General features: G+C 44.0%; 2 protein-coding genes and 2 non-coding genes across 4 annotated transcripts; 2 read left to right on the top strand and 2 right to left on the bottom strand.

Moving 5' to 3' along the window:
* Nucleotides 1-800: 800 nt before the first annotated feature.
* Nucleotides 801-873, bottom strand: TRNAR-ACG. Its single transcript has one exon. It is a non-coding gene; the product is annotated as a tRNA-Arg (tRNA).
* A 157-nt stretch (nt 874-1030) lies between these two features.
* LOC119268589 (high mobility group B protein 14-like) lies at nt 1031-5186 on the bottom strand. The gene is made up of 5 exons (XM_037550247.1): nt 4805-5186; nt 2381-2438; nt 2259-2303; nt 1332-1412; nt 1031-1254 (listed from the first exon to the last, which is right to left on the bottom strand). The coding sequence occupies exons 1-5, from the start codon at nt 5113-5115 to the stop codon at nt 1222-1224; spliced, it is 528 nt and encodes a 175-aa protein (XP_037406144.1). The 5' UTR covers nt 5116-5186; the 3' UTR covers nt 1031-1221.
* A 115-nt stretch (nt 5187-5301) lies between these two features.
* Nucleotides 5302-5452, top strand: LOC119273780. Its single transcript, XR_005134974.1, has one exon. It is a non-coding gene; the product is annotated as a U4 spliceosomal RNA (small nuclear RNA).
* Nucleotides 5453-6356: 904 nt separating this feature from the next.
* Nucleotides 6357-12037, top strand: LOC119268587 (lipid phosphate phosphatase 2-like). Its single transcript, XM_037550246.1, has 8 exons — nt 6357-6703; nt 6780-6867; nt 6964-7073; nt 7147-7240; nt 7371-7559; nt 7678-7737; nt 11092-11253; nt 11943-12037. The coding sequence occupies exons 1-8, from the start codon at nt 6464-6466 to the stop codon at nt 11969-11971; spliced, it is 972 nt and encodes a 323-aa protein (XP_037406143.1). The 5' UTR covers nt 6357-6463; the 3' UTR covers nt 11972-12037.
* Nucleotides 12038-15748: the final 3711 nt, after the last annotated feature.

The following is a 15748-nucleotide window of genomic DNA, read 5'->3' as shown; positions in this document are numbered from 1 at the left end:
AATTAACCTTGTTTTTTTTCTTTAATGAGCGTCGATCCTATTCATAACCTCAACCGAAAGGTTAAGCGCCATCATATAGTAGATGGCAATGGCATAAATAAAACTTTGTGTTTGAATTTTTTTAGGAATGAAACTGCACCCAAAATATAAAATTGGAACGAAAAAAACTGCCTCAACCGAAAGGTTAAGCGCCATCATATAGTAGATGGCAATGGCATAAATAAAACTTTGTGTTTGAATTTTTTTTAGGAACGAAACTGCACCAGAATACAAAATTGGAACCAAAAAAACTGCCTCAACCGAAAGGTTAAGCGCCATCATATAGTAGATGGCAATGGCATAAATAAAACTTTGTGTTTGAATTTTTTTTAGGAACGAAACCGCACCAGAATACAAAATTGGAACCAAAAAAACTGCCTCAACCGAAAGGTTAAGCGCCATCATATAGTAGATGGCAATGGCATAAATAAAACTTTGTGTTTGAATTTTTTTAGGAATGAAACTGCACCCAAAATATAAAATTGGAACGAAAAAAACTGCCTCAACCGAAAGGTTAAGCGCCATCATATAGTAGATGGCAATGGCATAAATAAAACTTTGTGTTTGAATTTTTTTTAGGAACGAAACTGCACCAGAATACAAAATTGGAACCAAAAAAACTGCCTCAACCGAAAGGTTAAGCTCCATCATATAGTAGATGGCAATGGCATAAATAAAACTTTGTGTTTGAATTTTTTTTAGGAACGAAACTGCACCAGAATACAAAATTGGAACAAAAAAACTGCATTGAGAGAGAAAAACGACTCCGCTGGGGATCGAACCCAGAATCTCTGGTTTCGTAGACCAGCGCCTTATCCATTGGGCCACGGAGTCATTGTTGATATTTCCACACTCATAGTACTTTTAGTTTAGTTGTCAAGCAGTAGGTTAACAGGCCTCCTGTTTAATTAATGTGTACGAGTTATGATTAAAATTTACAGCTATTGAAATGTCACTCGGAAACAGTAAACGTACTGCCCACAACACATTAGTTCGGCCGTTCGGGTGAATAGCGCCAATATGAGACTGAAGTGAGTCATTGTAACACTGACGTTACATTTCGGTGTATAGAATTCTAGCCATCTATAGATAATAGAACTCATACAATGCTCAGGCATGTAATATACAATTGAATGATTCATCCAGTTAACTTGTGGCATCAACAGAACCCAATGTTCACTTCTACTCTAATTCTTCGGACAATTCACCATTTATCTACATGAAGTAGGACAAAAAATGATCAGATGAGTGAGAAATAGGATAAAATATGCACATACATGTACGACAAACACCTTTTTCTTGTTATATTGAGCCATCGCCTTCTCAAACTCAGCACGCCTCTCGGTAGCTAGATCATAATACTTCACCTTTTCCTGGTGCGAAGAACAAGGTGAAAATGTTAACATCAGTAGAATACAACATAATGTATTGTCTAGCAGTTTTGGCAACATAGTTTCCTTTTGTAAGCATACTTTTGAATGGATCTTTTACAGTTAGAAGACGGTTTTATAACTCCACCAAATTATGTAATGTGGTCTTACACAAGTCAATGGGAAGACATAACTGCTAAATAATTATGTGCCAAATTACATTTCCTAAATGAGAAATTTCACAATAATATGACCGGTATAGCAAAGATGGGTCATTATCATCATCAGTGTTAAGTGGATTCATATGTGTAGAACTGTCTACAGGTAGGGACTTCAATTTTTTTAGTGTAGCCAGCTAAATAGAAACAATAAACCTACTAACCAACATGTAAATGATAGTAAATGTGCAATAGTGTACCATCATCAATAAGAAACTTAGCTTACATCCTACAAAATTAATTCTGAGTATACAGGTTATGAAACTTCCACTGTTAAACCTACAACCTGTGTCAGTGCATCCCTTCAGCTGTTTCTCTGGATTGGGATAAGCAATGAACTTGATCTAGCTACTAGGCACATCGGCAAGGTACAAGGGACAGGCGGAAAAGGACGGCATTTTCATTGCGAAATTTGGATCTTGCTGAATAAAATATCAAGGCAAGGTTTTGCATTTCATGATTGGACAAAGAAGCTTCTATTGATTTCCAATAACAAAACGGAAATAAGTGAATCATCAAAGAAACCAAACGACATCTCCACTACATATATTCCTATCAACCATATTATAGTACCAGACAGCAACCTAATGCAACACAGACATCATCAGGCTATTGGAAGGAAAATACCAACCTCAAATGCCATTTTATTCCATTTCTCACCACATGCCTTCCCTACCTGCAGTGAAAGGTATATTACATTACAAGACTAAGAAAGCCAACCTCAAGCTTCAAATTTAAATGATGGAAACTTACATCCTGCATTGCTTTTACACTTGGATTTTCTTCCTGAAACGTTTTCCGGAAATCCTCCCTTCAAGAGAATATACCAGCTTCAGTAAAATTGGTTCAGTGCAAGCGATGAAACATCTTAACCAGGGCAATGAAATGATCATATAAATAAAGAGAACATTAAGGCCCCATTTGGAACACAGGATTCTTTCTTGATGCCCATGGAAATCAACTAGGTTCTAGCGAAAAAAAGCCTATGTTTGCCTACAGATATTTCTAATTAGACAATTAATTAAACAATTTAAATACACAAACGTGAAACATAAGGAGTGCTGTGAAATCAGACATGTACTGAGGCATGCAAGCTATGAGTCGCACAGGGACAGAGATAGGCGTTTGGCAACATACATCGCATGTTTGCATTATTTGTTGACCGTTGCTATGCGTACGACACATCCATGTAAGATTTATGTCCGATGCACTCCAGCCACCGTCCGATGCCAGTCTATCAGCATTGTTCCACCATTTGATTTCAGTGTGGGATGCAAATCGTAATTCAAGATCGTATGTACAGCAGTTTCGTTATTTATTTGATTGTTTTAGCCTGGTGCCCTGGTTAACAGTCTACGATGGACAGAGGAATTATCTCTGCAGTCATTACGTTCATGATAGATTAATGTTCAACACCAGGACAGCAGGAAGGAAGTTTGGTATTTGTGTTACACCTAAAGCCATGTGAAGAACCCAAAGGATAAGCAATCAATATGTTCAAAGATGATGACTGGATGAAGCAGAAAACGTTTATATGGTGCAGCGACAATGTCCTATTGCAGCTATTCTTTACTTGCGAGGAGCAGTTATTCTTTATCAGCACTTAAAGCATTTTGGAACATCAACATTGGGGTAAGTCAACAGCACATAGTACATTTTTGTTCATACATCAGTGATTATTAACCGTTCCGGTGCTACTGATAAGCTGAAAACAGTTCGAATTGACAAAAAAGCATACTAGGTCCGAACAACGCTGAAAGCATGAGTTAACCGTTCCGGTGCTACTGATAAGCTGAAAGCATTGTTCCACTATTTGATTTCAGTGTCGGATGCAAATCGTACATTCAAGATCGTATCAAGGTTTTCGATTCGACGAGTCGTTTTGGGGTAGCAACTCTTGACTAGTTGTGACTAGTCAAGACTCATAGTCGACATGAGTTACCAGGGGAGGAGCAGACCACCAGCAGCAGCAGCAACCAGGGGAGGAGCAGACCAGCTTGCCGCGGCGCCGGCCGGCAGGATTGTGGGGTGGCGGCTGTGGCCAAGGGAGAGGCTCGCGTAAGCCAGTATAGGTTTGGGTCAGGGGAAAACTGGGGCGATCTAGGTTTCACGGGGGGATTGGGCAAGCAAATAGAAAAAAAAATGACAGGCTGGGCCAACTTCTAGTCGTTCGACTCATAAACCTAGACTAGTCGATTGAGTCACTCGACTCAGCCAATTAGTCGAGTCGACATGTTGAGTCGACCTTGCAGTTACGACTCTTAGACTAGTCAACGACTAGTCGATTGAGTCGCTCGACTCAGCCAATTAGTCGAGTCGACCTTGCAGTTACGACTCCTCGACTAGTCAACGACTAGTCGTTCGACTCGAAAAGCATGGATCATATGTACAGCAATTTCATCATTTTAGCCTGGTGCCCTGGTTAACAGTCTACGATGGACAGAGGAATGAATTATTTATCTCTGTAGTCATTGTGTCCACGATAGATTAAATGTTCAACACCAGGACAGCAGGAAGGATGTTTGGTATTTGTGTTACACCTAAAGCCATGTGAAGAACCCAAAGGATAAGCAATCAATATGTTCAAAGATGATGACTGGATGAAGCAGAAAACGTTTATATGGTGCAGCGATAATGTCCTATTGCAGTTATTCTTTACTTGCGAGGAGCAGTTGTTCTTTATCAGTACTTAAAGCATTTTGGAACATCAACATTGGGGTAAGTCAACAGCACATAGTACATTTTTTGTTTATATATCAGTGATTATTAACTGTTCCGGTTTTCAGATAAGCTGAAAACAGTTCGAATTGACAAAATAAGATACTAGGTCCCAACAACGCTGCACCCATCGATTAGAGAACAAACAAATGCACCTCTGACTGCTAGACTGAGATGAAACATCTTCAGAATAGTAGTATCTTATTACCAGGACATGGGGGCTCACTAGAGCTCTCTGCACCAGAACACCACCACTAAGGCACGCACCGATTCAAAGTTTCTCAACAGAACTGCCGCACATCCGAAGAGGTGTAATATCCTAACTAGCCCGAGGTTGCGAGCGAACAGCCCAGCCGAGAAGCCAGAGAAACCCCTAATACCGCATCCCAATTGCTTCTCAGCAGAGCAGTCGCCAGTAAGAAGACACGAGACTAAACACAGATGAAGAATTGGACATACATAAAATAGAAGAAGGCGGTTGGGGGCTTCTTGGGGCGGCGGAGGTCGCCGAGGGTCCCCTTCTTCCGCGTCTCCGGCTTCGGCTTCGGCCTCGACCTCGTGCGGGGGCTCTCTACGGGGGGCAGCCGCACCGTATTGAGGGGCTTCGGGGTGGTCTGCGACCTCGTCTTCATCCCGCACTTCTCTCGGACTCGCCGAGCGTACAGAGGCGTAGGTCGGCTTGCGGGAGGAGGAAGAAGAAAGAAGCAGAGAAGCGCAGCGCAGAGGAGGAGACTCTGGATCACCTGGCTGCTGGGCTCCCGGGTTTGCATGGGCCAGGGGGAGGCACGGCCCAGCAAGGATATCTGGCCCGCCCGCTCCTAATAATTCATTGAGTCGGTCTGTTTTGCTCCGTGCAGGGGCAGCGTTGCGTTAGTTTTGTCCCACATCGGTTGTGGAGGAAGGAGCGCGAGGGGTGGCCGGGTATAAGATGGGGCGATGGGCGGCCTGGAAAAGGCATCTTTGCGCTTGGGGCAATGACGCAGCTAGTGAGGTTATACCGAGGCGCGTCAATTGCTGGTTGAAAACTATTTCCAAACCCCCTCTTTGGCCCTCCGGGGCTACTGAGAATTTCTGAAAGGGCTCTTTTCCTTCGGGAAGGGTAAAGCCCACAAATCTAACATTCGAAATATTTAGTACTCTTGAGTAGTTTTTGTTCCTTTGGCCTGACCTTTGAAGGTTGACGATCGATTAAGTTTTGTCAAAAGTGATGGTTGCTTCTCAAATTGCGATTAGTATAGGTTGTTTCTTAGATCCGCGGGAACTGAAGATGGTTGCTTCTCAAACTGTAATTGGTACTAATTGTTTCTCAGATCCGCGGGCACTGCTGAAGATGAGTTTAGTATTTTCTCAGGTCCGCTGGCAGTGATGTGTAGAATTGGTACTAATTGTTTCTTCAGTTTCCGTTTCTAAATCGCTGGTTGCTTCTGAAGCTGGAATTGGTACTAGGAGTAGTTTCTCAGATCCGCGGGTACAGGTCAGCTAGCACTGATGATAAATTTTTCAAGGACCTGAGAGCACGATTGATTCTGCCACTGTCATTGCACAGAAATGCAAGCATATATAACTGGGTGGTGGACCTAGTGGGTACCGCGTAGAACGCGGTTTGCAGTCGCTGTCCATACGCGGTGCCGCAAGTCAGTCAACTCCGTGCAGATTCCCGGTCAGTCATTTAAATCTTGGGGTCTACCAAAAGAGCAATGCTACACCTAGGTAAAGTTACGTACAGATTTTACGTAATAGGCAATGTGTAGGACTGCGATTGGATGGATGGATGTGGCAGGGGCCCACACGGGTGAAAATCAGGGGGGGCGATAGATTTGTTAGGCAGGTTACGTAACTCTTAGTAGGTTGGTTTCGTAGGTGTAGTATTATTGCTACCAAAATACTGTACTGCATAGCCGATTTCGAAATTTCCCTCGCAACTGCCAGTCGTCCTCAAGTCCTCCATTCTGTGTGCTATAAAACAAGGGCTGACGCGCCGCCCCATAACGGAATAAAAGAAAACGGAAGAGTCCGGGGTCGAGAGCAAATGCGCTAACATCACTGTCTCTCCTCCTGCATTCATTGGAACGGATAAGGAGTGTTAGATAGATCCACATAGACAGAGGAGAGGCTGAGATGCAGGCGCCGGCGTGTACCAATGCTCCGGCGTGCACATTCCCCTTCGCCACGATGCAGTCGCATGGCGTCAGGATCGCGAGGTCGCACGCCTACGACTGGGTTGCGCTGCTCCTTCTGATCGCCATGGAATGCGTCCTCAACGCCATCGAGCCGTTCCACCGCTTCGTCGGCGAAGGCATGATCGCGGACCTCAGATACCCGTTGAAGAGCAACACCGTCCCGGTCTGGGCCGTGCCGGTGCGTGCGACCCTCCCACATTTAAATTTGGAAGCGTATATCTCCTGAGTTTGAAATTTGAGGTCTTTTCACGCAGATCGTTGCTGTCATTGCACCTATGCTCATCTTTATCGCCATCTACATCTGGAGGCGGAATGCGTATGATTTGCACCATGCTACAATTGGTACTTTGTTTATGTAGTTTTCCTCAAGTTGTTAATGAAAATGCAGTGCTCAGGAAAAACAAGTCTCGTTCTGATGCGCCTCAATTGAACAAGTAGGTATTCTGTTCTCTGTGCTGATCACCGGCGTCCTGACGGATGCGATCAAGAACGCCGTGGGCCGTCCGCGCCCCAACTTCTTCTGGCGCTGCTTCCCTGATGGAATCGCTGTAATGACACTCGCTCGGATTTCTCTGAATTTTATCTTGCACCCAAACTTAGACTGGTCCCCTTGTTGCCCAGGTGTACGACAACATCACCACAGCAGTCATATGCCACGGCGACGCCAGCGTGATCAAAGAAGGCCACAAGAGCTTCCCAAGTGGCCACTCTTCCTGTAAGATGCCATTCACTTTACTAGATTCAGTTGCACTGTTACTGTCACAAAGCGATAGCAGCAACAATCTACGTGTACTGTGTACTATGTGCTCGATGCCTAATAAGCTTCTCGTCGTGCCGTGGCGCAGGGTCTTTCGCCGGCCTGGGCTTCCTGTCGTGGTACCTCGCCGGGAAGATCACCGTCTTCGACCGACGAGGACACGTCGCCAAGCTGTGCGTCGTCATCCTGCCTCTCCTCGTCGCCGCTGTCATCGCCATCTCGCGGGTAGATGACTACTGGCACCATTGGCAGGACGTCTTCGCTGGCGGCATCCTTGGTCAGAAGCTCGCGCCTATGCTTTGTTATCTCTGAACTCTTTTTTTTTTCTATTCATGTTTTTGCGGGAAATATCCAAACTCTCTTCGGTGCTGACGAGGTTTGTCATGTCCGTGAAGGAATGGTGATTGCGTCTGTTTGCTACCTGCAGTTCTTTCCACCACCCTCTGATGACAAAGGTATACTTCTTCTGGACTCTTGGTGCATCTGGAGTATTTCATATCAGGACTGAGGACTTTCAGTTACATGTTAAGGCCCTCTTTGGTGCATAGAAAAAGTGAAGAATGAACAGAAAAATAATAAGAAGAAAAATAATTACGTTGACAGTACTATTCATTCATTTAGTTGAGCTTTTTAAAGAGGCTCCACCTTGCCCCACCATCCTTCCATAACAATTGGTAACAATCTGACAATTGATCACAATGGAATCTTGATGACGTTCCAGTTAATTGGTCTGAAGAGATGCATTCTGTCCACAATTGTCATGCTTGATTGCTTAGCCATACCAAGTAATCTAACATATGCACGTTTAATAAGCATCTTAAACTTTAAAATTGCATATCTATCTTATATTTCTAATCAAGTGTTGTATGTAGTCCAAATTTATCATTTTGTCTAGCTATTTACAAGTTCGTGCCATTGAAATAGTTCATAAAAATTATGGCTTAAATTTGGGTGAAATGTTTTGATCTAATATTTGTACTGTTGCTCAATGAGTCTTTTGTATACCTTCATTGACACAATATGTTTAACGAATATATTTCTTGCACTCGGCACAAGTGTGCAATAAACTTGTTTAGCCATAGCCAAAGTTACCTCTTACCTTCTACAAAGTAGTACACCATCCTAGCCATTAGAGGGTTGTAGCCTCCTTATCAAAGAAAAAAGTTCCTAGCAATTAGATCAATATTAATGGACAACCCTTAATAATTTGGGAGCATCGTAAGATTTCTTGTTTAGTTGAAGTAGTATACTTTGGTACACCTTCTCTATAAGGATTTAAAAATCTCTATGTAAATCAACAGTGGAGATTAAAAAGTACAACAACAACAACAACAACAACAATAAAGTATTCCAGTCCAAATAAATTGGGGTAGTCTAGAGCTGAAACAATTAAGATCACGAAACCTAGTAATGGTTCTGGCACGTGGATAGCTATCCTCTGTCCATGGCTAGTTCTTTGGTGACATTATGTCTCTTTACGAACTCCCCTCATGTCAAGTTTGTTCTACCCCGACCACTTTTGACATTATCAGCAAGCTTTAATCTTCTACTACACACTGAGCTTCTGGAGAGCTGCATTGTATACGTCCAAATCATCTCAGACGATGTTGTACAAGATTCTCTTCAATTAGTGCTACCCCAAATCTATCGTGTATATCATCATTCCAGACCTGATCATTTCTTGCGTGGCCACATATCCATCTCAGCATGTGGATCTTTGTTACACTTAACTGTTGAACATGTCGCCTCTTAGTTGGCCAACATTATGCGTGATACAACATCACAAGTCGAATCAACGTCCTATAGAACCTACCTTTTAGTTTGTTGGACTCTTGTCACAGAGGATGACTGAAGCTTGACAACACTTCGTCCATCCGACTTTAATTTGATGGTTCACATCTTCACCGATATCACCATTCTTCTACATCATTGACCCTTTGAAAATGTACCATTTATTAAAAATGACAACTTAGTCTACTTCGCATGGTGATCATTTGTCATCACCATGTTGGATTCATGGGTGAGCATTTGACATCCAGACAAAGCAATAGAACCAATCATCGTGTTGCATGGAATATTGGTTTGTCAAATGAGGCCACGGATGATCGAGTTGAAATAGAGCAGGAGAAGCCATCATGCAAACAATTTGGAGCTTTATAATGAAAGGCAAACATAAAGGGCGGAAGGGAAAATGGACATGTGTATGTGAGTTTTGAAATCCCGCTGGTGGCATCACAAATGGACTGGGGCGAGGTCCACAAGTGACTCCCCAATCAGGTTGCCAAGTACTAGTGTCAAAAAACGTCTTACATTATGGGACGGAGGGAGTAGCTGGAGTGCCCCTCGTAGACCTCACCATTGTCTGTGATGCCGTCTAATTAGTCCATACTAACTAATCTCAATTAGTGTCACTAAAGTAGTAGTAAAAACACTTAAAAGTTTGAGCCACAATAGTCAAGCTGATTATACTCCATACCGTTAGATTCGATGTATTTGTTTGAGACACATCTTTTTTTAGCCGGAAAATTTGAGACACGTCTTTTAAGAATTTGAGACACATCAAAACAGAAGAGTAACACTTGTACCTAATATGAGCAATTAAGTACAATGAACACTAGGAAAATGCTAGCTGACCTTTAGGACATCCCACAACGGATCCATGCATATAGGAAAATTATTGCACGATTCTAAAACAAAGGGAAATGTTAACAAAAAATGCTTGATAAAAGAAATTATCATCCTCACAACATAAATTGTCATAAAAAATGTTTGTTTTGTCATGCTTGAAAATCTGATGTTCGCTGGTTATCAAAGTCCAGAACAAATTAGGTGTAGGGCATATGTTGATGAAATTCAATAAAAATATTTGTTTATGGACAGCTACCCACGAGGGAAATAAACTTCAATGATGTTTATTCAAGAAATAGTTTTTACAAAAGAATCAAGTAACACCTAAAAACACAAGATAAGGGAGAAATGACATTACCTTGTCCTGTATGCAACATAAATATGTTGGAGAATCAACCTAATAAAAAAATGTTAGAAGACAAATACACGGGGGAAAATATCCCATGAAGCCATGGGTATTAAATAAGTCACTTGTTGCACAAGAAATGGAACGGATGATGCACAAGAAATATGTTGATATGCTTATTTAGTTTTCTTTTCTCTTCCTTCAAAAAAATCAAGTGGCACATAACAGCAACATGTTGTAGAAAAAGATTACTAAAGCAAACCTCCTGGTTCAGTGAAATGGAGGAAATGTCTTTCGATGTCCGCTTTAAAGAAAAATACACTAATTTTACAATTTATTGGATCTCTTCTTAGAGTTTATACCTATGAAGTACGAGATGAAGGTCTTTAGCGGGATGATAACATTCTAATTATATATATTTTTTATGTGATTTGATTTTAATTTGGTTGTCTTTATTACTATTCGTACACCTGTTTTTCCTACTCTTGAACATCCATGTTTACAAGATTGTGTTTTTAACTCCTCTGCTTTTCACATGGATTCGTATTCTATTTATGTGTCTTTCGTATGCCTATCTTTCCAGAATCTTGTGACTAAAAAGGCCCTAAATGTTGTATAATCGTGTTCCGCAAATACCAAATCTTAGATCTTAAAGGAAAATAAGTTGACTAGAACCGTATGTTTGACTATATTCCGGAAACAGACTACACCAACTTTATTTTAATTTTTGCAATTTTGAAACTGCACTTTCCGTTGCTTTCTCTGTCGATACAAGCTAATGTGTGCTTGCTGAATTTGATCTAACAAACAACCATAATCAACGCAATGGCTGCAGGTTTCTGGCCTCATGCACACTTTAGGTACATCAGCGACAGGGAAGAGGAGAGCCGGAGGCGGCGCACTACTGAAATGAGCAACAGTGACTCGACCGCAGTTGTCCCTCGGCAGGGTGAGACAGGAGCAAACACGAGCCGCACGTTGGACGCGATGGAGTCCGGTACGTAGGACAGGGCGATGGCCCCAAGTACTCCTCCGTTCTCAAATATAAGTCTTTTAAGAGAATTTAACTAGTAACTATATGCGAAGCAAAATGAGTGAATCTACACTCTAAATATATCTACATACATCCGTATGTTATAATTCATTTGAAATGTTTAAAAAGACATATATTTAGAAACGGAGGGAGCAACATGCATGTATTGTGGCCTGTGGATAGATCCGTTGTCACCTACCCTAAGCCTTGGAGATCTCAGCTTCGGAGTTCCAAAATGTAGGGTTGGAAGTGTCACTGAATCTCTTTGTATACATAGTACTACTTTCTTAGAGTCCGGTGCGTAGGACAAGGCAATGGCCCTGTGTAACATGTATTGTAGATCGATCACTTGGCATCTAGTAAAAGCCATGGAGATCCAGATTCCAAGTTCCAATGGTTAGAAATGTCACTGAATCTGTATGTATATACACATATAATGTGGAATCTATTCCGTTGGGGCCTAAGCCTTGGAGAATGGAGGTCTAGCTTCCAACTTCTGATGTGTAGGGCTAGAGATTTCACTGTATCTCTATGTACATATACTGAATGCTTCTGATGTGTATAGCTGTTTTTTCTACAATTGCTACGAATTTCCCAGTCCTTCTCTGCATACTTTTTCTGAAGTAACACATAACCAGAGTTTATACTGCCAGAGCATGCATGCATGCATGATGAGGACTGAATGCTGGTTACTGAAGAGCGAACCACCATCCCCATTCTGAGCAGAGCGGGTGTGCAAACGGGTGCCGGCAGCCAGGGTGGGCACGGGGACTCACCGACGGTGGAAATCCATGTCGAATACCACTACTCCTGCTCTGCTTGCCAAGTTGCGCGGAACGAAACTACGAGAGATCGGATAAGAACGTGTATCAGTGCATGCATGACGGCGCAGCCAAATATACTCTTGTAAATTCTTCTGCTAAGCTTTCGCTTTTCACTTTTCACGCTGGAGCGATGTGGCCCGTAGAAGATATTATTGACCCTGACGATTGAGTAAGATATTTCGCAATGCCGGTCAGTCAACAGTTCAGTGATAGATCCATGGGATCGTGTAGGGTAGGATTTCCGGAAAACTTACCCTCTGTTGGTGCAGACGAGAAACTCCCGGTGCCGGCCATGGTGACGGTGGCCGGTGATGGCAGTGAGTGGATGGCGGTGGTAGTGGAGCTTCCCGTGAGCACCGCGATAATCCTAGATCGGTAGGGAGTATTCGGTGGGGTTGGTGGCAGTGTTCAACCTCGTGAGTCGTGTCCCGGCCCCCACCTCTGTTATATATCACGGGTCACAGGGGCCCACCAACCATGGTTTGGTTGGGCGCCCCCGATCAGGGCGTGAGTCAAGGGCCCGTTCGATCCGTTGAGTTTGAACAGGATAGAGATCAACCTAACATTCAGCACTTGGCACCGGGGTTTAACGATGAAAAGTGTGTCGTATGGCAGAGGCCAGGACTGAAACAGGATAGTGCGCTAGATGACACTAATGGATCACACCAAACAGACTATATTTCTTGTCATGTAGTGGTACTGAAACCATGATATTTTCTTACTGTACAAGAGCCAAAACCCTTCTATCACTTCGAGGAAAGCGAGTGAACGGTATTAACAAACACGACCAAAGGTCCCTTCAAATTGTACTCTCTTTTTTAGAAGAAAATTGCTTGCTTCATTTATTCATAAAAGTTCGAAACCTCTGTCATACAGCGCTCAAAATACACTCCGGAGGGATATGAAACCATAATTTGCATAATTCAATATGTACTCCTTCCTTACCTAGGAGGTGTGTCGCCTCATTGGCCGAGAGCCGCACCAATCTTGTCTAGACTTCGGCACCCCTTTCGATCTCTTCAATGAAGGTCCAACGGATAATAAATTCTTTTGGGTGTCATTGATCATACTAACCACTCCTTTGTTGTTGAGCTTGACAATCGGCTTAGGTACATCCATCTCTACGGCAAGTTGCACAACACTAAAAAAGTATGAAGATTGTACTTCTACAAAAAGATGGGGCAGCGATAGGCGCCGCGCGCACCGACCCAAAAGTTTCGGCCGGACGCGCGCCTCAGCTGTTCGATGTGGGCCGCATTAGCAGTTAGATCCGGTGGAAAAACACATGCTCGCCCCAGCGTCTTCTTCCTCCCGCTCGGGTGTGCAGCGCCGTGTCTCCTCTGCTCCGGTGGCCGTCTCTTCGCCAGTCCCTACCCCTCGTCGGCATGTCCCCACCGGCGGCCGTCCTCGTCGCCGATCTCCACCCTCCCCGGTTGTCCTCGTCGCCGGTGCCCACCTTCATCGGTCGATCTCGTCACCACCTCGACCAGTGCAACAACTGCACCTTCGGTTTCAACTCTCAGCAGCGATGGGTGTAGCTCCGGTCATAGCTCTGCTGTTGCCCCTCGCCATTGATGCTCCCTGCATGGAATTGCATCGACGACGGCCGGCCAGTCTGTCACCGCCGCTAAATGGACGTAAAAAAAACATCGCCGATCATAGCAAGAAAAGACAGCGGATGCAGCAAATCGTTGTCGCCGTCGTCGTGAGGTCGCAGCTCCGCCTGATGGATGTAGCAAAAAACTTCGCCGTTAGTAGCAAAATCCAACTACAGTTGAATCTCTATTATCAACGGTTGAAACCTTCTTTTCGTGGTCGGTTGAAGATTTCTGTGATGACGGTTGAAGCTTTTTGTGATGCAGATTAAAGCTTTTTGTGATGCAGGTTGAAGCTTGTTGCGACACTGGTTGAAGCTTTTCGTTGTGGCAGCGGCCGGTTCCAGCATCTGTTGTCGCTATTTGAAGCTTTTTTGTGCATCGTTGTAGCTTCCCAGAACGCCGGTTGTAACATCGGGGGGTTGTCCCCCTTGAAGCATTTTGTCGTGGGTCCCTCCGATGGAGATCGTCGCCCATGGCCGAGGTTGCCGACGCGGTTGTAGCTCGCCGCGTAGCCAATGCCAGCAAAAATCCAAGGTCGGTTGCAGCAAAAAACGATGCTATGTGGGAAGCAGGGGTGAGGGATGGAGCACGACTGTGAGGGTGGCAGCCGGCAGCGAAGGCGCGGGATGGTGGAGCCTGCTAGGCGGCGACGGCGCGCGGCCACGAAAAAGAAATTGGAGGGGATAAGGTTGCTCACGAGTGGTGTGTGTGGTCCCCCCAAAATATGTGACATGATATGACCATCATCATCTTGTGCCTTTAATCTCCATCTCCAAAGCACCGTCATGATCTCCATCGTCACCGACTTAACACCTTGATCCCCATCATAGCGTCGTGGTCGTCTCGCCAACTATTGCTTCTACAACTATCGCTAACGCATAGTGATAAAGTAAAGCAATTACATGGTGTTTGCATTTCATACAATAAAGCGACAACCATAACGCTCCTGCCAGTTGCCAATAACTTTTACAAAACATCATCATCTCATACAATAACGTATATCACATCATGTCTTGACTATATCACATCACAACATGCCCTGCAAAAACAAGTTAGACACCATCTACTTTGTTGTTGCAAGTTTTACGTGGCTGCTATGGGCTTCTAGCAAGAACGCATCAAAACCACAACGGTGATTTATCAAGTTTGTTGTTTTAACCTTCAACAAGGACCGGCCGCAGTCAAATTCGATTCAACTAAAGTTGGAGAAACAGACACCCGCCAGCCACCTTTATGCAAAACTAGTTGCATATCTGTCGGTGGAACCGGTCTCATGAACGTGGTCATGTAAGGTTGGTCCGAGCCACTTCATCCAACAATACCGCCAAATCAAAATAAGACATTAGTGGTAAGCAGTATGGCGATCACTGCCCACAACTCTTTGTGTTCTACTCGTGCATATCATCTACGCATAGACCTGGCTCTGATGCCACTGTTGGGGAACGTAGTATGCAATTTCAAAAAAAATCCTATGCTCATGCAAGATCTATCTAGGAGATGCATAGAAAAGAGAGAGGGAGAGTGTGTCTACATACCCTCGTAGACCGAAAGCGAAAGCGTTAGACAACGCGGTTGATGTAGTCGAACTTCTTCTCGTTCCGACAGATCAAGCACCGAACGTACGGCACCTCCGAGTTCTGCACACGTTCAGCTCGATGATGGCCCTCGAACTCTTGATTCAACAAAGTTTCGAGGGAGAGTTCCATTATCACGACAGCGTGGTGACGGTGATGGTGAAGTGATCCGCGCAGGGCTTCGCCTAAGCACTATGAAGATATAACCGGAGGCGTAAACTGTGAAGGGGGCGCCACACACGGCTAACAATTATTGGTGTGTGTTCTAGCGGTGCCCCCCTTCATATATATAGGTTGGAGGGAAGAAGAGGCAGCCAAGGGGGCACCCCAAGTAGGAGGAATCCTACTTGGGGTCCTCCCAATTTTGCCTCCCCCTTTCCTGTTCCTATTCGGAGTAGGAAGGGAAGAGGGGGGAGGAGGAATCCTATTCCCTTTTTCCTTCCATCCTTCCTCTTTTCTACTC

The sequence above is a fragment of the Triticum dicoccoides genome, chromosome 3A (genome assembly GCF_002162155.2).
Source record: "Triticum dicoccoides isolate Atlit2015 ecotype Zavitan chromosome 3A, WEW_v2.0, whole genome shotgun sequence".
NCBI classification, from domain to species: domain Eukaryota; kingdom Viridiplantae; phylum Streptophyta; class Magnoliopsida; order Poales; family Poaceae; genus Triticum; species Triticum dicoccoides.
This window is presented reverse-complemented; position numbering and strand designations above follow the sequence as displayed.

Coding starts and splice junctions, on each gene's coding strand:
- LOC119268587 (XM_037550246.1), top strand. CDS start 6,464: ATGCAGGCGCCGGCGTGTACCAATGCTCCGGCGTGCACATTCCCCTTC. Junction 6,704..6,779: donor TCCCGGTCTGGGCCGTGCCG/GTGCGTGCGACC, acceptor CTTTTCACGCAG/ATCGTTGCTGTCATTGCACC. Junction 7,560..7,677: donor CTTCGCTGGCGGCATCCTTG/GTCAGAAGCTCG, acceptor ATGTCCGTGAAG/GAATGGTGATTGCGTCTGTT.
- LOC119268589 (XM_037550247.1), bottom strand. CDS start 5,115: ATGCAAACCCGGGAGCCCAGCAGCCAGGTGATCCAGAGTCTCCTCCTC. Junction 1,413..2,258: donor GGAATAAAATGGCATTTGAG/GTTGGTATTTTC, acceptor TCTTCGCACCAG/GAAAAGGTGAAGTATTATGA. Junction 1,255..1,331: donor CTCAATATAACAAGAAAAAG/GTGTTTGTCGTA, acceptor TACTTCATGTAG/ATAAATGGTGAATTGTCCGA.